Source organism: Muntiacus reevesi, chromosome 4 (assembly GCF_963930625.1).
Source record: "Muntiacus reevesi chromosome 4, mMunRee1.1, whole genome shotgun sequence".
In the NCBI taxonomy this organism is placed as follows: Eukaryota; Metazoa; Chordata; class Mammalia; order Artiodactyla; family Cervidae; genus Muntiacus; species Muntiacus reevesi.
In genome coordinates, this window is record NC_089252.1 from 74,351,176 (window position 1) to 74,371,925 (window position 20,750).

Genomic DNA, 20,750 nt, shown 5'->3' on the forward strand with positions numbered 1-20,750 from the left:
ACTTATGTATATATATATATTTTTATGAGGACACTTAAGAACCTGAAAAGAAATGGGAGTATATGAATATTTGAATGGGAAAATTTAGTGTTTGTTATTGCTGTTAAAGCAGGTCTTACACTTATGATAGCTACTATAGCAGGAGTCGGAGCCGAAGTAGAAGCCAGAGGAGTGACAGTTATCATCGAGGCAGAAGCTACAATAGGCGATCCAGGTGGGTTTCTGTCCTTTCAATCACTGTAAGTTACTGCTGGCACTTGGGGTATGGGGTGACAGACTGCTATAGAAGAGAAAGCATCATCTTCTAAGGACAGAAATTCTTCTTTTTCTTCTTGAATTTCATCAGTCCAAAGGCAGTTACTGAAAGTGGGCTTTGTATTAAGAGTTGCTGGGTAATGTTTATTGGTTGTGGTTAATGTTTAAATCTAAAGTGGATTCTTAAATATTCACATATCCTTGGACAAACATTTCTTTTGGAAGGAATAAAGAGAGAAGACCAACCGTGGCCCATTCTTTAGAGTTACTTGATAGAAATAATAGCCAATTTGTCAGTGTTTTAAATTTTAAAAAGGTAGTTTTTTTAAAAATATATAATAAAATGTCACAGTCATTTGATTCAGTAGCAGGATTTGTGGTTTATATGGTTAAAAATGTTTTTTATGTGTTAATATATATTCATAGATATGCTTTATGTAACATATAGTTATTGCAGAAGTCTTTTTGGTTACTTTTTGTGTGTCTCTTTCCTGGTGGCTTCTGGTCTTACCCTCCTTCACCACCACTGCACTACCCCCATGCATTGCAATTACAGTCAATGGTGCTTATAGAATTTTAGTGTGATACAGACACTCCCTTATTTGAAACTCTTCAAGTACACCCCAGTGACCTTAGGGTCAGATCCATGCTCCTGAGTATTGCATGGAGGCCTCTCCACCTACCAACTCTAGCTTGGGCTTTTCTGTGTTCCCTGCACTAACATTCTGGAACCTTTATTTTCTGTTTAGAGATTCACATGCCCATTTCACCATCTCCCATCCTGCCTCTTGAAATAACCCACTCACTGCCCCTGGGATGCCCTTCCTGACTGCTCACCCTGAGATATGTTCCCTGCTGTGTGTTTTATTTATCTTACACCCTATTCCAGACTACCCTTGAGCCCCAGGGAATTCTAGTCTGCTGTGTGTGTGCCCTTAGCATCTAGCAAAGTGACTGTCTCTCTGTGGATATTTCTCAAAATAACTGAATGGTGACCATAACCAAAGTCTTCTTGAATCACTATCCCAGTGGTCCCATCCCTGCCCCACCTCACCCTCACCCCTCATTGGGCTCACATTTTGATTTGATTTTGATTTTCTTGTCTTTTAATGAAACTCTTGTTGTGGGCCTTTTTCCCCCTTACTTCTTCAGTCTAATTAAATATTGATGTTCATTTTGGGTAACGTGGAAAATTATTCTCATTTGCTTGAGTGGATTTCAAGTAATTCCCCAGGAAGTGCTGTTTTTTTATTTACACCTTGATATCACCACCATCTGTCACTAACATCTTTGAAAAGTCCACAGTGTTGTCATGGTCAGTACTGTACTTTTATACCCACTATGCTGTGCCTTGTCAAGTCACTTGCTTTCAAGCCCCTCATATCAAAAAAGGAGCTTCAACAGGAATTCAAAGGGTTGAGAATTAAAAGGTATTTGTATATTTGTTTTGTCTTGTTATACAGGAGTTGTAGATCTTATGGCTCTGACAGTGAAAGTGACCGAAGTTACTCTCATCACCGAAGTCCCAGTGAAAGCAGCAGATATAGTTGAAAGTGTCCCCCTTTTTTTATACAAATTATATCTTATGTGTAAATATCTGGTAACTTAAAAATTTAAGAAACTCAATGGCAGTCTGTTGTTCTATTTCAGTATTAGAGATGAATTTGAAAAATAGACACTTCTTAATTGTTATTTGTTCATTTACATGTGCATAGAATTTAAAATACAGATATGTCTCCTAAAATATTTGTATGCCACATTTTACAATAGCCAACTATGGAAAATTTCTTTTTCTTGAATCAAGAAATCATGAAATTTAAGTATAATTTGCAATATTATTTTAGATTATTTGTCTCATGTATTTCTTAGAATACAGATTCTTTTTGCCCATTTTTAAGGTTTTAGCATCTATGCTGCCCAAGCATAGAACTGAAGGAGAACTGTGAAAGGTGGCCGAATACTTCCATACCAATTACACAGTCTTATTCATGTGTGCTCTTAAAAACAAACCACCCAAAATTGATACTGATGGTAACCAGGAGTATAAGGCAGTGGCTCCTTTCTTCTTTGTTGTCTCAGAGGATCAGGAAAATGGTCATAATATAGCCCACTGTCTTATTTCAGGCTGGCGGGTGAGGTTAAAAAGAATAGATCAGCCTTAACTATAAATATCTGCACTGTCTCTGTAGCCCCAATGTTTCATGTGCTTTTTTAACAAATACTATTAGAAGTTCAGTTTGTTTAAAAAAAAAAAGTTCTGTTCCAGTTTATGCTCTGGTGCTTGGTAACTTTTGGTGCATTATTCTTATATACTATACATTAGAATTCCATCAGAGAGAGAGAGAGAGAAATTTTTTAAAAATTCATTGGCACCAAGTAGGGTTCATTGTAAGCTGTATTCACTTTAACTATTTGGAGAGCTTTCTCTCAAGCACAGGTGTGGGCTGGGGGACATGGAGCAGGCAGGATTGGCACAGGGTTGTGTGACCACTTGGGTATGCTGCCCAGGACTGATGCCTGGAAGAGTTGAATGCAGAGTGGGCTTCAAAAGTAACACTAAGATCTACCTGCCGCCATTTTGGACACATTTGTCAGGGCTTTGCTTTTAAGCCTTTCAAGTAAGAGATGTAAGAGCAGTTGAACTGTTCTTAGCACCCGCCAGCATGTTTCCCTGTTTCGGTGGCCTGCAGTGATGCAGTGAAACCTTGTGTGAGATTGGTAAACCTATGACAACAGACAGGAAATCAGGGTGTGCAGTATTGCATAGATTACACATATTCAGTGTCTTGGGTGGTTCCTGTAAAAATGATTTGACCTATAAAAACTGGTGAGATTTTGGGTTTTTTTATCTTTAGTTTGAGCTTTTCCCCCAAGTGTACTTAATCACCTTAGTGCCAGTTTTATCCAGTTATGCAGAAGAAATTCATATTGGATATTTGACGCAGAACTTTGTGCCATCCTACCCCTTGCCTGCTATACTTGGGAAGTGGGAAAGAACCCTCAGTTGAAGGGATCTGACCACCCCCGATGGATGGAGGGGTGACCTTGGATGTATTAAAACCATCACCTATTAAAGGTTCATAAACAGGGTTAAGTGGCCAGTTGTTTGCCAAATTGATAGATGAGAGTACATTAGAAAGTAGGACCTGACTCAAGCAAACACTTGATAGTGAATATAAAACAATGTGTGATTAATATGAGCATTCTCAAAAGTTGCCTGCAGAGGAGACTATTGCTTTAATAATATTCAGTGGAAAAAACTGCATTTAGAACTCAAACCAAAACTGCCAAATCTAATTACATTAAGAAAAGTTACCTTTAGGCAGTGTATTAGTTTTCTATTGCTGTATAACAAATTTTCCCAAACTTCGCAGCTTAAAGCAATACTCATTTCTTAGCTTACAGTTCTGTAGCTCATGAGTCCAGCGTGATAGGGCTGGATTCTCTGCTCAGGGTCTCACAAGGCTGAAATCAAGGGTCAGCAGGGCGGCATGTGGAGGCTCTGGGGAAGAATCTGCTTCTAGGTTAATTCAGGTTGTTGGCAGCATTGAGTTCCTTGCTGGCTGTCAGCGGGTGTCCTCTCTGTCGGCTCCTTACTGCTGCTCGCATTCCTCCTGTGTGCTTTCCTCCATCTCCAAACCAGCAGTGGCCCATCGGGGTCTTCTCATGCTTCAGATCTCTCTGCCTTCCTCCTGCTTTAAGGTTCATGTGATTAGATCACGGTTCATGTGTGAGATAGTGTCCCTATTTAACGTCAGCTGTGCCATAGAATGTAATCACAGAAGTGATATATTTACAGTTTTGTGGGATTGGGGCATGAAAAGAGAGAAGGGCATTTTAGAATTCTACCTTCCACAGGCAGTAACTTTGCAGGTTGTGCTGTGGGTAGAATTTTATCCTGAAAAGGTGAGCCCTAGAAGCCTCATGTGTTTTCTCCATGGAAAAGAACAGCCCTCAGCTGCACCATTCAACTTGTGTGTTTACTGAATGGACTACAGAAATAGCTTTTCTTCCTAAAGGGGATTGTTCTGTATTTTAAGTTATTTTTTAATAAAGTTGAATTACGTCGTGTATTGTGCTTCTTAATAGAAAATGCATTATTGGACTGTTTTTGTAATTTCCTCTTTATTGCAAATGAAACATGATATAGCTGGTATTGTTCAAAAACAGTAGAAAATACTTTTGTATATATTGGCAATGTCTAATTTGTATATACTTCATTTAAATTCCCTAAAACTTAAAAGGGAGGCCTTGTAGAAATTAAACTATATACTTAGTCTAAGTTTGAGTCTGTGCATGTTTCATCCTTCTTTATTCACCAAGACTTCGAATAGTCTTTCTGAAATGGAAAAGGAAGCATTGAGTCTCTTTGCTGACCCAGCCAGGGAAGAGATTTCATCTCCTCTCTCTGTGGCTCGTTTTCCTCTTCTCTCCGGGTATTAGTGGTGGGGCACGACGTGGTGCTAGAGACAACTTCAGGCAGAAATGTTTACCTGGGCAGAGAACCATTGATGGTGCTTGGCCATGCTTCCCCTGCCAATTCCAGATTTCTTTCAGGTCCAGTTGTCATCCAGCTGAGGTGGCCTGCATACAGACCTCCTTGCTGAGAAGGGACTGTGTCCCACCCCATCTGTGAGATGCTGCCCAGGGACAGCACGTTTACCTGCTAAGCCACCTACAGCCTTCCCCCTTCCCTCCCTAACAGTGGTTCACCAAGCAAGCACATAGCACTTACTCCAGGAGAAAATATTCCTGGTGATATTTTTAGCATCCACATGAGAATTTGCAGGGCAAGTACAATTAACTTTTTTCTCCTCAGAACTCAAAGGGATTTGTACTTTCTTAGTGAATACAACATAACCTCACACAGTAAGACTGGCAGAGATTCAGTTTCCAAAGTTGAGTTAACAGTAAACCACCAAGTCAGGTAGTTCCTGAAAACAGTCAAATCTGGATGTGTTGCCTTAAAATTTAAAGAAAATTGTAGAGTCAGTTTGCTGTAGGGAAATCCCCAAGTGAGGTTCCTTTAGAGTCTTATTTTTTAGAAAATATCATGATCTTTACTGATGTTCTGATAGTGAGCATCTTGATCGGCTGGGCAGTATTGGGAGGAAATGTATCAAGGACTTTTGACTGTTCTGAATTAGCTAGCAAGAGGATTCAAGGGAAATAAATGCCCCTCACAACTGACCGTGAATACTGGCCAGGCATCCCTGGGAGAGAAAGCCGTTCTACCAGTGCAGGATGAGGGACAAGCTGTGTGGCCAGGTGAGGGGGCCCAGAAGCCATGGCTTACGTGGGAAGAGACTGGGCTCAATGGCGGGTCTTTAGGAGAGGGAATCCACTCTGCCACTGCTCAGAGAGGTGAGCGCCTACATCCCATGAGGGACTTGTGAAGGATGAACTGGGCAGAGTGCCAAGAGGACTCCTACACAGCAGGGAGAAGTTCTTTGATGCTGTAAAGGTTGGGGAGAGGAGCTGGTTCCCTGGAAGTTGGCAGCTTGTAGACAGACCCTGGGCAGCTCCAGCCAGTGCCTGAGGAACGTGAGGCAAGGAGGGCCTACCTGGGCAATATGCAAAGGAGCAGGAGGCTCTAACAGACTGTTTTCTTGAATGATTTCAGTAGAAGGTAAGGGCAGAGCGCTCCATTGCTCCTGCCTCCTTTAATCCCTGTGAATCAGGACTGCAGTGGGGCTGTGCCAAGCTTGGGGTCAAGCACTTCTGCCTCTTGGAGACCTCAGGCCCCAACATTCCCCTTCTATAGCTATTGAACTCCAGCTCTACAGACTGAGCTGGGTTTCATAGTCTACAGGACCCAGCCTAGCTGGGGGAGGGTTGCATCTCCAACCAGCCTGGAGATCCGAGGACATTGGGGTAAAAAAAAAAAGTGACTTGAGCTCTCAGCACAGACCCTTGCACTCTGCATCTGGAGGCCTAACTCTTCATCTGTAATGTGAGGCTAATAGTCCTTAGACTGCTGATCTCTAAGCTCACACCCCAGAAAGAGGGTGCAACCAGACATGAAAACCAGGAGTGTGCATCCCTTTCCAGACCATCCTGGAGATGAATCAGGCTCCTAGAGAGCTCACAGGGGATAGGGCTCTGGGCTGGCATGTCCCCAGTCTCCAGTCACCCAGGGCCTCCTGCAACTAAAACCTCTGCCACCAGGCTAGATTCCCAGAGAAAGATCCCACCGGTCTCAATGTCTCTGGCCCAATCTGATTTTATTTTGAAGGAGTAAAGGATTTCTGTGAGCAACTGTTCTGTGGCACAGCCCTTAAGGGTTTGGGGTCTGAGCCAGACTACTTGGGTTCAAGTTTCACTCTGACACTTCTTGGTGGGTAACTGGGTAAATTGACTTTTATAATTATTAATATAACTCCTCCATTTTAGGAGTGGTGAGGATTAAATGCTTAGAACTAAGCACACGTTGAAGTGGTTCAGGGACACTAGTTCCTGGGCTTGCCTCCAGGTGGAGAGTGTGAGGAGGGCCAGGCTCAGTCACTAGTGAGAGGCCCAGGGCCCCTTGAACCAGCAGGATGGGAGAGGATCCTGGAAGCTGCTAGGGAGGCCTTAAATGCCTAGGCCATGACGTTTATGCTGCTGGAGGGAACTGGGCAACCTGCTGGTTTGAATTAGGCCCTACCACCTACAGCTGTAGCCTATTAGTGCTGAGCTCTGAACAGGAGCAATCCACTCCCCTCCAACGCCCCATCCAGGGATCTATGCTCCCTCAGCCTACAGAGCCCTGGGTCCACACCTAGTGGGTAAGCTGAACTTCCCTGCCACCCCTCCAGCCCCATGCTGCAGTGTCCTTTTCTGTTTTCTGGCACTGCCCACTCTCTACTCCTCCCCCATGCAGTTATATAGCCCCACGCCCCGCCTAGGGAGGCTAAACCCTGTTGTGTGCAGACGCACGCAAGTGCTGCCCCAGCACGTTTTGGGTCTGTTCCTCCTCCGACATGGGAGAGAAGTTCGGGGCTAGAAGCTTAGGGAAGTTGTGGGGGGAAAACAAAGAAAACACCGAGCTGGCCTCTAGAAGCAGGGGTGTGGCTATGCTGACCTTGCCAGCACCCAGTCCTGAGTGTCTGGGGATCATCCAACGCTGCCCTGGTCTCCACATGCCCCCATGGCATGTGATTCTGGCCTGGGATCCCCCTCCCCAGTAACTCATCCCACCTTAGAGCCTCCAGAAAGCCTGCCTTGACCAACCCTGAGGGGAGGGTCCTATGACATGGCCCTTTCCAAGGCCAAGGGAACAATTCTGCCTATCTCTATCCGGCTACTCCTACAGGACGAGAATTGATTCTGCTACATCAAATCACCACTAGTCAGTCCCCTGCAGATGTTTAACTGTGTCCTCCCTTGAGGCATGTGCAGGGGAGTACCTGTCCTCTCCTTTTGCTCCAGTGTTACTCAACTTTCAGTCCTCCGCTCTGAGCCAGCCCCACACGAGCCCACCAGACAGCTCTTCGGACAGTGCCTTCCTGCCCTGTCTCATGTGACCCAAGTGCCAGTGGCCTCTCCCAGAACTGGCTTGTCCTGGGGTTCCCCCAGTAGATGGGCTGTAGGCCAGAGAAAAAAGGGGAACAGCCAGGGTCTTCAGGAAGACTGAGCCCCCCATTCCCTCGTTTCTCACCCAACCTCCAGCCCCTTCTTTGGCTTGAGTATTGCAACCAAGGCCAATTTCGAAAGGGCCAGCAACCCTATCTTGGTCATGCTGGCCACAACCCCTGCCAAACCTTGACTGGGAAATGGGCCCAAGAGTGTCCCTTGCAGCCCTCTGCCAGGCTCCTCCCAGTTTGTGGAGCAGGCTGCTCCAGCCTCTCCTTTCCTTGGCTCCTCACGCTAGTATCTGACTGTGGGATCTGTCCTGCTCTGCCTTCACTGTCCTTAGCCAGCCAATGGGTACACAATTCCCCTCTTACCGTCTCTCAGGCTCGTGCAAGGGAGCCACAGAGTCAGATGAGGAAGTGGGTTGGGACGGTGGAAGAAGCAGAAGGCAGCCCCAGAGGTGATGGGTTGGTCAGACATGCAGGTTGTTCTGGCCTGGCCTCAGCTTGAGGCCTTTAGGAGCTGAGTCAACTCACCCACCACAGTCACAGAGAGGCGGGATATCTGCTGTGTGGTCATCGCTGGGGGCATGAGCCCCCATCTGTGCCCCTTCTCTTGCCATCTCTTTTTTTCAGCAGGGTCTCATCTCACCCTCCATCCAGCTATATGGTTTCCTCCTCTTTCTCTTGGCACTCTTTGGTCACCCCCGTTTTTGCCCATGAGATGCTTTCTCCCTGACCCTGGAATGGCCTTGTCTTAAGGGCCTACCAATCCTGGCCTCACGGGAGGCCCTTGCAGTTTCACAGGACAGACATCAGACTACGGGGTGGTGCCTGCCTGGGATCTTGGCCTCTACTCCATTTCCTTCTCTGGCACCCAGAACCAAGTTACTCTGAACTGGCCCCAGAGGCCCTGCCCACTCATGAGTAAAGTGGCATACACAGGGGACACTGCTACAGCAGGCATGGGCAGGTGTGTAAGCGCAAGTGCCTGTGTGAGCGAAATGGGGTGGGGGATACAGTGTGGCACTGCCAGGATGTGGGCAATGTGAAAGTGACCAAACACGGGGCAACCATCAGCTTGGAGTGGGGGAACAGAAGCATCCGAATGATGACATATGAGAGGCCCACAGAGGCCCCCTCTCCACAATGATGGCCCAGCCACCACCTAGGCTCTGTGAGGCCCAGCGCCCTGTGGTCCCCACTCTGCTGCCTGCTTGGCCTGGCAGTGTTTCTGTGCAGCCTGCAGCCAGCACAGCCAGCCCCCAGCCCCCACTGCCATCCATGCCAGAGCAGCATTCCGCAGGCCTGGCTGCATCTCCCCAGCAGAAACAGGAGGAAGGCCTCTCAGCAGCCATCAAGCTACACGGCAGAGGGACACAGTGGGCCCTGGGCCTCTGGCCCTCACTCCTCTAGTCTTGCCTTCTCCCGGCTCTGGGTCTGTCACATGAAAGGCTTTGATGTGCAGCTGTGGTTCGCATTCTCCCATCTGTCCTGGGCGTCCCTGTGCAGCCAGAGGCAGCCACCAGGTCAGTATGGATCGACAAGAAGCAAGTCCTGGAGAGAGAACAACATAAACCCTAAGCTGCCCTGGGATCGAGGGGGGGGGTGGGGTGGGGGGGGGGTGGCGGCGCGGGGGCGGCAGCTCAGTTGGACATCCTAGACTCACCCTCAGGTCAGAGCAGCCCAGGTCAGAGGGTGGGGAAGGCGACCCAGTGAGGATACGCGGGGTTCAGTCCCTCAGAGTGAGGTCGCTCAGGGGAGCAGGTGTAAGCCTTTTCTGTAACTGGTTGGTGGGGGCGGGAGCGTCCAGCTTCCCCATTTCGGGGACCTCCTCCTACTACGACCCCACCTCGGTGGCGCAGCTGGAGAGCTCCCAGGTTAGACTCCGGGATGAACTTTCCGGCGGAAAGGGGGCTCGGTGCAAAAGAGTAAGTCCAGGGACCATCCTCTAGGATGGGAGTGGCGGGGCCTGGCCGGAGCCCGCGGCGGCCCGAGGCGGGGCTGGCTGCACCAGGACGGCGCGCACCACGCGTGTCCGCGCCCCCGCCGGCGCGCAGGGCGGCCTGGCCCTTTAAGCGTCCAGACGGCGGCCCCAGCTGACGCGCGGGCTCCAATCGGCGCCCCGCGCCCCCCGCCCGCCGCGCCTGAGGCTCTGGGGCCGCAGCTGCTCGGCGGCTGGACTCGCCGCGGCCCTGCGCCTCCGCCCGCCCGGCCGCGCCCCCGGGGGCCATGGTCGCGGGGCCCTGCGCGGGGGCGGCCCCCAGCGCGGCGCTACATGGAGCGGCCCCGGCCTGGCCGCCGGGGGCAGCGCGATCCCGCGGGGCCCTGTGAGCCCCCAGCGCCACGGCACCATGGTACGCAAGGCCCTGCCTGTCCTCCCACTTATCCGCCCACCTGCCCGCTCTGCCCTCTCGAGCGAACAGCCGGTCGTCTCGGCGTGGAGGGGTGTGAGGGATCTTAGCCCTCGCCGGGTCTCCCCTACCCCTTCTCTGGGTCCCTGCGGGCTGGGAATGCGGAGCTCTGACGCGGCGCTGGGTTGGGAAGGGGTTAAATTCCTGGGGTTGGGGCCCGGGCGCGAGAGGTTGAGGTCCTGCTAGGCACGGGCGGAGGGGGGCGCTTGTCTGGGCCGGGGACGGCGCCGCCCTCGGACTGGGTGATGGGGGGAGGGAGGAGGTCGGATTCCCGCCTGGGCCTTGGGCCACGTGGGCGCTGGAGCCGCCCTGCCAGGGGATTCGGGGCTCCTGGGCCAAGCGGGATGGGGGGAGGACGCCTGCAGCTCTGGTCCAAACTCCTGTGTGACCTTGGACCCGTCCCCCGCCCTCTCTGGGCCTGTTTCTCTGGAAGGACGAGTGGCCTGAGTTGAGAGGAGGCTGGCACAGATACCCTCTCCCTAAAAGGAGGAGGCTGTAAGTCATGAGCCTATGCCCCGCCGTGCTCAGCCTGGGTCCACCCACTGCTGTCTGGGGACAGAAGGATTGACAAGGAGTAGGGGCTGCAGATGGACACCCAGGTTTCACCCTGGGGCCTCCAGGGTGATTCTGGGGCAGGGTAGGGAGCTAGCTGGTGGTTTTGTGATGGTGAGGCAAGGTACCTCTCAGGAGTAGAAGGCTCTGCCTGTGGTGAGCAACCTCAGCAGGTGTCCCTGGCACCTGGCCTGCCCCCACCAGCCTGGCTTGTGGGGGAGGGTTTGAGAGCATGAAATGCCCTGGCAACAGAAGTGCCTGACCACTCCCCTGGTCTTGTATCTTAGCCCAGCTGGCCTGGACTTGGGGTGGGGTGTGTGACTGCAGCTGGCACAGCCAGATGGGAAGGGGTATCTACAGCTTCAGGAAACTGGCACATCTGGCTGGAGAGGCAGACACAGCTGGTGGGCCCTGTGTGGGAGGTACCAGGCCAGGGGGTAGCCATACGCCACTGAGGGGCTGCCAGATAAGGACTCAGGCAGCATCTATGTGCTTGGTCAAGGAACTCCAGTCAGGGCTCCTGGTTGTAAGATCCTTGGACCCCTCAAGGGCCAAGGATGTTGCAGCCTTGCCTGGGGGTATTGTCTCAGAAATGAAGTCTCTGGGGCAACACTACCGTCTAGGCTAACTTTTCCTCCCCTGCTGAGGCCAGAGGAGTCGTCACTGGGTCCTGGGACCAGATGTGCACACAGGAAATGTTAGGCACTGCCCTTGACCCATGGCAGACAGGCACTGGGGGGCATTCTGTGAAGGAGCAGTGGACCTGGGGTGGGTACCCCACAACGGGTCTGACATTGACAAGTCCTTATCCAAGCTACTTCCCCACTACTCTCTGGCCCCTGGAGGTCCTGAGGAACCTCTGTTACCACCAAATTGCATCCTGACCCCTCACTGACTTGCAGGTGGCAGCAGCTCTAAGGAGGAGGGTACAGGTTGCCGGAGGTGCTGGTGGGGTCTGGGGAAGCACAGCTGGTCCCGAGATGCCTCGGCCTGCTTGTTGAGTCATTAAAGGCCAAGAAATACTTCCACGTGGAACAGTGTCCAGTCCAACACAGATTGGGTGGCCCCAGCAGGGCTGAGAGTTCAGGGGCTCTGCTTCTGTTGACTGTGAGACTCGCATTCTGAGCCTCAGTTTCCCCATCTGGGTAATAAAGTTTGGTCCCAGAAGATGAATCAGAATGAGTCAGAGGATGGAGATGAGAGATAGGTGGCAGATGAGAGGAATCTGTTAGATTGGTCAGGCCTAGATGGGCTAGCAGCCCCGAGACAGAGGAACAAACAAGTGGCTTCTTGGCTGGGGTGAAGGAGGTGTTGGGGAGGAACTCAAGAGAGATGGTGGTGGACTTCCCTGGTGGTCCAGTGGTTAGGAATCTGCTTGCCAATACAGGGAACATGGTTTCAGTCCCTGGTTCCAGGAAGATCCTATGTGCTGCGGGGTAGCTGGGCCTATGTGCCACAACTACTAGAGCCCACAAGCTGCAGCTGCTGAAAAAAAGAGAGAGCATGAGGTGGGTGCTGCCCTGGGCTACTGGGTATGAAGGGTGAAGCCCAGGGCAGATCCTCTCAATCAAGTGACTGAAAGGATGGACATAAAGAGGAGGGGTAGGCTGTGGATGGATGGGACTGGGGTTTCATCCCAAGGCTTCCAGAGACATGCATAGGGTAGGAGAGCTGATGGCTTTGCAGTGCAACAAGGTACCCTCAAATGTAGGAGGCTCTGACTTAGCGGACAGGGCCGGAGGAGGGCCAGAACCTAGTGACCTGCAGGGCAGGTTCAGCCAGGCAGATCGTCGATAGCTGTTAACCGAACATCTGCTGTGCGCTGGATTCATGCAAGGGACTGGACAGCCTGCCTATCTGTGCTGCTCAGCTTTTGGGGAAGCTGCTGTGGTGGGACCAAGAATTAAGCCAGCCCTTGCTCTGGGCAATTCACAGGCATTGAATGTGGCTCAAGGATCTAATAATCTGACCAATCAGGTTCAAGGGCCTCCTTCAGGCTCCACCGAGATGACATCATCTGGGAACCTCTGGGCCCATACCACACCTGACCTGAGGTCTGGGGGGCCTAGAGGGAAAGGGTTTGGTACAGGCCTTGGGATGCAGGACTTTTGATGGTAAAACCAGGGCCGTCCCCAACAAACCAGGACTGGGTCATCTCTCCACAGGCATCCTTTCAGTATTTCCAGGCCCCATGGATTGTCTCCCCTACACTCACTCACAGATAAAACCAATCCTGCCGGACCCCTGACACCTCAGGAACAGCAGTCACCTGGCTCACTGCTCTGCCTCTGACCACTGTACCTCTGGGACAGTGACTGTGACCTTTGTTTCTGAGGGGTCTGGGGCTGGGCAGGATTGGTTTTATCTGTGAGTGTGTCAGGAAGAGAATCCATGGGGACCAGAAATACTGAAATTATGCCTCTGGGGAGACAACCCAGTCCTGATTTTTGCTGGAGACGGCCCTGGTTTTAGCATCAAAAGTCCTGCATCCCAGGATACCCCTAGGTTCCTGGCCCACCCACATGGTTGGTCACCCTTGAACCTTTTCCTTCCCCTTTCCTCCTTTTCCGCTTCCCTTCCCGGGATGACTACTCCCATTTCACAGTGGAACAGCGGGAGGCCCAGAAAAGTCAACCACTGACCCAGGAGCTGATACATGGCCTCAGAAGGTCACGGCCAGAGTTTGAGCTCTGAGGGAGAGCTGACTCGGGCTTGAATCCTGGTTCCCTGTCGTCTTTGCTTGAGTTTTGGCACCTTCTCTGTCACGTGGACCCAAGAGTGATGGGGGGTGGGGGGGGCACCTCCTGGCTGGCCTCGACCTGACCTGTGCCCTCGGCCCTACAGTTGCTGGTTGAGAAGACAACGGACTCACCGGCGGCTGAGTTCTCGCTGGTGGAGGACGTGGCGCTGCACTTCGCCTGCTTGATGGGCCGCCTGAACGAGCAGCGCCTGTTCCAGCCTGACCTGTGCGACGTGGACTTGGTGCTGGTGCCCCAGCGCAGCGTCTTCCCGGCCCACAAGGGCGTGCTGGCCGCCTACAGCCAGTTCTTTCACTCACTCTTCACCCAGAACAAGCAGCTGCAGCGCGTGGAGCTGTCCCTGGAGGCGCTGGCGCCCGGCGGCCTGCAACAGATCCTCAACTTCATCTATACGTCCAAGCTGCTGGTTAACGCGGCCAACGTCCACGAGGTGCTGAGTGCTGCCTCACTGCTGCAGATGGCCGACATCGCTGCGTCCTGCCAGGAGCTGCTGGACGCCCGCTCCCTCGGCCCCCCGGGCCCCGGCGCCGTGGCCCTTGCCCAGCCGGCTGCCGGCTGCACCCCGGCTGCGCCACCCTACTACTGCGACATCAAGCAGGAGGCCGACGCCCCAGGCCTGCCCAAGATCTACGCCCGAGAGGGCCCTGACCCCTACTCAGTGCGCGTGGAGGACGGGGCTGGGGCCACGGGTAGCACAGTGCCCGCCACCCTCGGGCCGGCTCAGCCCTTCTTCAAGGAGGAGAAGGAGGGTGGTGTTGAAGAGGCCGGCGGGCCCCCGGCCAGCTTGTGCAAGCTGGAGGGTGGGGAGGAGCTGGAGGAAGAGCTCGGGGGTTCTGGCACCTACAGTCGACGGGAGCAGTCCCAGATCATCGTGGAGGTGAACCTCAACAACCAGACGCTGCACGTGTCCACAGGGCCCGAGGGCAAGCCGGGCGCTGCCACAGGCCCGGCCACTATGGTGCTGGGCCGGGAGGACGGGCTGCAGAGACACTCGGAAGAGGAGGAGGACGACGACGAGGAGGAGGACGAGGAGGAGGAGGAGGAGGAGGGAGGAGGCAGTGGCGCGGAGGAGGAGGAGGAGGAGGACGAGGAGGGCGGCAGTCAGGGGGAGGAGGAGGAGGATGAGGAGGAGGAAGGGCAGAGTGAGCAGGAGGAGGAAGAGGAGGAGGAAGAGGAAGGGCACAGCGAGCAGGATCAGGAGAGCTCAGAGGAGGAGGAAGATGAGGAGGACGGGGAGGCGGGGGGCCGGCAGGGCGGGCTGGGGCACCGAGGCAGCCGCGCCGAGCCCCCAGCCCACAGTCGCATGGCCACGAGGTCCGCCCGGCGCCGTGGCCCCCCTGAGCCGGAGGAGGCCGGGCGGCGGGGCGGGAAGCGGCCAAAGCCCCCTGCAGGAGTGGCTCCCGCTCCTGGCTCCCGAGGGCCACAGGCTGCCGATGGGCTGGGGGCCAAGGTGAAGCTGGAGGAGAAGCAGCACCATCCGTGCCAGAAGTGCCCGCGCGTTTTCAACAACCGCTGGTACCTGGAGAAGCACATGAACGTGACCCACAGCCGCATGCAGATCTGCGACCAGTGCGGCAAGCGCTTCCTTTTAGAGAGCGAGCTGCTACTGCACCGGCAGACGGACTGCGAACGCAACATCCAGGTGGGCCTCCAAGGGGCCTGCAGGGGGCAGCCGTCCAGGCTGAGCCAGGCCGGAACTGGGCCCTGGGCACCCAGTGTCCTGCTGCCTGCGTTGTCTGCACAGTCTGCAGAGACCAGGCTCAGCTCCCTGCCCCCCCACTGCGCCCCGGGGACAGTGGGACCAGCCCCGGCCCAAGGGTGAGCCCAGGGTGGTGAGAGCTCAGGGGATGAGGTCAGGGAGAGCTTCCTGGAGGAGGCAGATAGAGCCGGGCTTCTGCAAGAGCAGAGAGATGTGCAGAAAGGAGTGGAACAAACAGTACCCTTGCCAGAGAGGCAGAGGGGAGCAGGGACTCAGGAGAATGAGAGGAGAGAGTTGTCTGAGCATGTGAGGCTGGGGGACAGCCAGCTCTGAGGAGGGATGAGTCAGTGTTTTTGTAAATCTTTGGACTGCTGCAAAGCCAGGAGGGCCACCATGTATATAGTTTGGTAGATTGAGCACTGCAGGAAAGCACAGAGGGGAGGAGGGGCTTGCCCGGAAGGGGGCGCCATTTTCCACTTACTGCAAGGGCTGAGTGGAGCAAGGGGCAGCCAGGCAGGAGGAAACCCCAGCATTCAACTCTTTGGAGGTACCAGCTGGCCTGGGCATGGGGAAGAGGGACTGGATGAGCACTTTGGGAAGTGCAGGGGGCCCAACAGGAAGGCTGCTGGGGCCAAACAGGGGAGCTGGGCTGACTGCCAAGCCTTGAGCCAGCCTGCATCGGCCAGCCCGGCCTTTCAGGGTGAAGACAGCACAAGGCCAGTCAAGTGATTTTTTTGCCTTTTTCTGGCTGGGAGTGAGGTTGAGGGGCCGTAGGTAGGCGATGCTAATTGCCTGAACTAATTGCTAATTGGAGAAAGTGTTACCTGAGGGTTACCTGGATTCCTGCCCCACCCTCAGGCACACGCTCCCACTTGCCCGCCTGCTGGGCTGCCCTGTGACTCTCCACATGCACACCCCTGAGCTTCCCTCCTGAAAGGGAAAGACGCTTGTACCTCTTCGGCCCTGGGTACCCTGACCCAATTTCTGCCCAAGCCCTGGCCTACTGCAGGGATAAGGGCCCAGGAGACGAGAAGGAGGGGAGTGTGGTCCCTAGGGTTCCCAAGAGGCCCTTGCACCTGCCGCAGTCCCCCAACCCTTTGGAACATGTTCCCTTGGGGATCTCCGTGGTGTCAAGGTATGGGTCCCAGCAGGGGAGGCAGCAGAGATAATGTCTCAGCTTTGCCAGGACCTGTTATCCGGGGGGCTCCCCCTTGAACTGTAGCCTCCTCACCTACTGTCGCCCTTCAGCCAGTTATGTGTCTCCTCTCTGTAGAAAGATGTCTTGTTGAAATGAGCACAGAGGAGGGACTTCGTGGAAGAGGTGGCCCATGACCCTAGTGAGTTCAGGATGAGGAGGGAGGGCCCCAGGCTGCAGCCCTGGGCGGGTGGGCAGGTGGGTAAGAATATTTAGGGATTTACCACTCCTGACTCTCAGAATGTCAAACATAGCTGGTCGTTGGCCATCAAGGCCTCACTCTCCAGCATAGTTCAGGTGGGGAAACTGAGGCCCAGAGAGGGGCAGTGACTTGTCCTAGGTCACATGGTCCTGACCCAGGGCCTAAAGTCTTCTCCTTCCACAGTGTGTGACATGTGGCAAAGCTTTTAAGAAGCTCTGGTCCCTCCACGAGCACAATAAAATTGTGCACGGCTACGCAGAAAAGAAGTTCTCCTGTGAAATTTGTGAGAAGAAGTTCTACACCATGGCTCACGTGCGCAAGCACATGGTTGGTGAGTCTAGGCCTGTGGCAGAACGGGCCTGAGGTCCAAGCTGGGCCGGCTGCTGGGTGTGCTAGGAAGTCTTTCATATTCAGGGACAAGATAAAGGGATGAGAAGGCGCCAAGTAGCTGGGAGGTGGGGCGGGGACAGTGGATGGAGCAGTGGGGCCAGGGCTGCCATGTACGGTTGGGCAGGTTGCACATAGCACAAGGGCTCATGACAGGAGGGCAGGTGGAGACCAGAATCCCGCTAGCACACTGCTAACCAGGCTGTGCGCCCCAACACAGGGCTGTGTCCACCAGAGCACCTTCCGCTAAATTACAGAATGCTCGCTGTGTGGGCTGACACAGCCCCTGTCTCAGTCTGAGGACAGCTGTGCCCCTGACAGGGCTTCAGACTTCTCTGAATGCAACCCTCCTCCCAAGGGTCATACCTGGACACAAGTGTGTCTTGGGCCACTTCGCTGCCTTGGGCATGGCTGTCCCTCCCCTCTAGGTGGGCCTGGCTGAGAGTCTGGTGTCTGGGTGGCCCTCCTTTCTTTGCCCGCTTGGGGGCTGGAGCTCTCCCCACTGTCTAGCCAGGGAGACAGTGAACCCTGGCCAGGCGTGATGCCCTTTCTCTGCCAGACAGTGCTCTAGGCTTCCAATATGAACTGACGAGGAGCTGGGAAGCTGGGGTGTATCAGCGAGGAGCATGCTAGGCACCCCAGGATTGGTGGTCCTCCCTGGGCTTGGATTCCCCAGCTCTGAAGTGTGAGGGGGGCCCTCCCTGTCTCCAATCGCTTCTTCCCACATCTTCTGTGGAGTTTGTTTTGGGGTGGGGAGTGCAGATAACTCCTTCTGGATGGCAGGGGACCCAAGGCTGAAGCCTTTAGAGGTGCCATCCTCTGTAAAGCCCAGCCACCTTGGAGACCCAGGACCACTCTTCCTGTTTTTATAGAAGAGGATGCTGAGACTCACTGAGGCTTACAGCAGCCATGCAGTCACGCAGGGAACCAGTGACTGGGCCAGGATTTGAGCCGAGGCTAAAGAACCATGAAGGCCTCTGTGCTTGTCTGAGCAGACAGAGACCGAGAGGGGGGAGAGGGAGGGAGGGAAGGGGAAGGACCTCGCCTGGGGGACAGAGGGCACAGGGCAGGTCCCAGGGTAGACGGTACCCCAAGAGGGGGGCTCAAGGCTCAACGTGGGCGGTGGTCCAGCAGGGGTCCCCTGGGGGAAGCCAGGTGGGTCCCCCCGAAATGTCATGGCCATCGTGCCTACCCCGTAGCCCACACCAAGGACATGCCCTTCACCTGTGAAACCTGTGGGAAGTCCTTCAAACGCAGCATGTCTCTCAAGGTGCACTCCCTGCAGCACTCCGGGGAGAAGCCCTTCAGATGCGAGGTGAGTCCACTTCTGCCCCAGGGGCCACCCTGAACAGGGCAGGGATCAGGGGCAACAGCAGCTTAAAAACCAGGGGGTGGGGAGACTGGAGTATAGGGTGCAGAAAGAGAGGGGGCCCTCCTGTCATTTGCCTTCTACTCCATCCTTCCCTGGTTGCCTACCTACACCCACCCCCCCCACACACACCTCTTGCTACCTCTCCCTATCTCACTGCTGCACGTTCAGGGTGGGAAGTCTGCGTGGGCTGGAACCGTAGGACAGGCTTTCTGGAGAGGTGAAGAAAGACACATCTTAGGCAGAGATCAGAAATGGAGTTGCAGGTGGGGATGAGGGAGGCCTCTGGACAAGGAGGAAGGATGGGGAGTCTTAAGCACAAGGGTTCCCTCCACTCTGGGGCCTTTTCGAACTTCCTGAGCCCCATTCCTGCCTGGGCCTCTCTACCTGTGCCCCGTGCACTGCCCCACCCCAGGGACACCCCCGCCGGCCTTTGCACCCACTCCTCCTTGCCCAGGAGTCCCTCCTGCTGTGAGTCCTGCGGCCCTATGATCTGGGGACCAGCACTTCCCTCCGTGAAGGTTATTCACCCCCGCTCTGCCCTGGGTCTTGCCCCACCCCACCCCGCCCTCAGAACTGCAACGAGCGCTTCCAGTACAAGTACCAGCTGCGGTCACACATGAGCATCCACATCGGCCACAAACAGTTCATGTGCCAGTGGTGTGGCAAAGACTTCAACATGAAGCAGTACTTTGATGAGCACATGAAGACCCACACAGGTACCGCGGTCCAACGGTGATGGCCTCCGCCATAGCGGGCCTCCTTCTCTGCCCTTTTCTGAGGCTCAGCCCCGGCCTCCCTGGCTCCCAAGGTCGGGTGAGGGAGGCTGGTTTACAGGTTGGGGGTGGGGGGCGTGGCGCCCCCCCCCCCCCCCCCCCCGCTCCCCGGCCAAGTAACTCCCCGAGGCCCATCCCCACCCACCCTGCAGGGGAGAAGCCGTACATCTGCGAGATCTGCGGCAAGAGCTTCACCAGCCGGCCCAACATGAAGCGGCACCGGCGCACGCACACCGGCGAGAAGCCCTACCCCTGCGACGTGTGCGGCCAGCGCTTCCGTTTCTCCAACATGCTCAAGGCGCACAAGGAGAAGTGCTTCCGGGTCAGCCACCCCATGGCCAGCGACGGCGCCCCCGCGGCCCCGGGCCTGACCCCCGCCCCGCCCCAGGCGCTGCCCCTGCTGCCCGGGCTGCCGCAGACCCTGCCACCCCCGCCGCACCTGCCGCCCCCGCCGCCGCTCTTCCCCACAGCCTCCAGCCCGGGCAGCGGGAGGCTGAGCACCAACAACTAACTGCCTGCCTGCTGCAAGGGGCCCAGGACCCTGCCCTCCTCCTTGGGGGGCAGTGACACCTCCGGAGTTGGCTGGACACCGGCCTCACCCTGAGGCCCCTGACTCTGGGGGGTGTGCAGGCTGGCAGCTCCCAGAGCTGGCTGAGGACACCTCACTACCAAGTGCCCCCTTTCAGTGACTTCTTGAAGCCTTTACTTTTTTTGTTGTTTGTTTTTTGGGAAGTGAAGGAAAAAGAAAAGAAAGGAAACCGTTGGCAGTATCCCCCTCCAGGTGAGGGGGGCGCTGGAGGCAGCAGGTAGGGGGGGACAGGGACCCAGGGAGCAGGTGTGACTGGTCACTCTGCTGAGGCCTAAGCCAGAGGGAGGGGGGGTGGCCCAGCCCGGATCACCTTCAGCCACTTATCCGCACCTCTCCTGGGCCCCCTAACTTGTGCCTCATATCCTGGAGGGTTTGGGTAGAAGTTGGGGTGCCATCCCCCTTTAGAGGAGGTGTGGACTCAGTGTGAGGGCTGTGGATATCCAGGCAGAGGCTTGAGCCTGGGTGCCCTGGGAGCGTGCTGGGAGGCTGTGGCAAGGCATGAAGACTGCAACTCTGCACAGGGAGGGTCAGGGGGGTGTGGGGCGGGCAGGGGCTGGACCCCAGACATTTGCTTTCCCCATTCACAACCCTGCAGCAGGGACAGGGATCCCCGACCTGCACTAGGCTGCACCGAGGGCCCTGGGTCCTGGAGAAGATTTCCCCAGAAGCCGCTGGGCCTCAGGGTGTTGTGGGCCAGGCCCTGGGTGGACAGACGGGCTGGCTCCCACAACACCAGCTCCCAGGGTCTGCCGCCCAGGAGCCCCTGCAGATGGGTGGACCGCAGGGGCGGGCCCCTAAGGAGGAGGCTTGGGCCAATGTTCTGAGGTTTCAAGGTGCTATCAGTGGGGCGGAGGCCAGGGCAGCTGTTCACAGAGCACCCCATCCCTCACCAGCTGCCCCAGCTGCATCTCCCACACTAGAGATGTGTGTGTCTGTGTCTGTCTGCTCCCTGAAGGCAGCGCAAGCCTCCTCCACTCCCTAGGCCTGGTCACAACCCGCC

The 20,750-nt window shown here is 54.9% G+C and overlaps 2 protein-coding genes across 7 annotated transcripts in view; both read left to right on the forward strand.

The window, feature by feature from the left end:
* NKTR (natural killer cell triggering receptor) overlaps positions 1 to 4,537 on the forward strand; it is a 40,660-nt gene extending 36,123 nt beyond the window's left edge. For 5 of the 6 annotated variants that reach the window (XM_065933115.1, XM_065933113.1, XM_065933116.1 and 2 more), the window contains 2 exons: positions 110 to 214; positions 1,719 to 4,537. In XM_065933115.1, coding sequence (XP_065789187.1) covers positions 110 to 214; positions 1,719 to 1,806 — 193 coding nt within the window. In that variant the 3' untranslated portion in view covers positions 1,807 to 4,537. The remainder of the gene's footprint in view (positions 1 to 109; positions 215 to 1,718) is intronic. The other variant, XM_065933114.1, reaches the window with a different exon arrangement.
* Positions 4,538 to 10,031: 5,494 nt separating this feature from the next.
* Positions 10,032 to 19,919, forward strand: ZBTB47 (zinc finger and BTB domain containing 47). The gene is made up of 6 exons (XM_065933120.1): positions 10,032 to 10,165; positions 13,619 to 15,175; positions 16,813 to 16,960; positions 18,216 to 18,331; positions 18,960 to 19,104; positions 19,314 to 19,919. The coding sequence occupies exons 1-6, from the start codon at positions 10,163 to 10,165 to the stop codon at positions 19,670 to 19,672; spliced, it is 2,328 nt and encodes a 775-aa protein (XP_065789192.1). The 5' UTR covers positions 10,032 to 10,162; the 3' UTR covers positions 19,673 to 19,919.
* The last annotated feature ends 831 nt before the right edge of the window (positions 19,920 to 20,750 follow it).

Bases quoted from the DNA above. Each gene is read 5' to 3' on its own strand.
- ZBTB47 (XM_065933120.1), top strand. The intron at 15,176-16,812 runs GTGGGCCTCCAA...CTCCTTCCACAG, and splicing joins ACTGCGAACGCAACATCCAG to TGTGTGACATGTGGCAAAGC. The intron at 16,961-18,215 runs GTGAGTCTAGGC...CCTACCCCGTAG, and splicing joins CGTGCGCAAGCACATGGTTG to CCCACACCAAGGACATGCCC.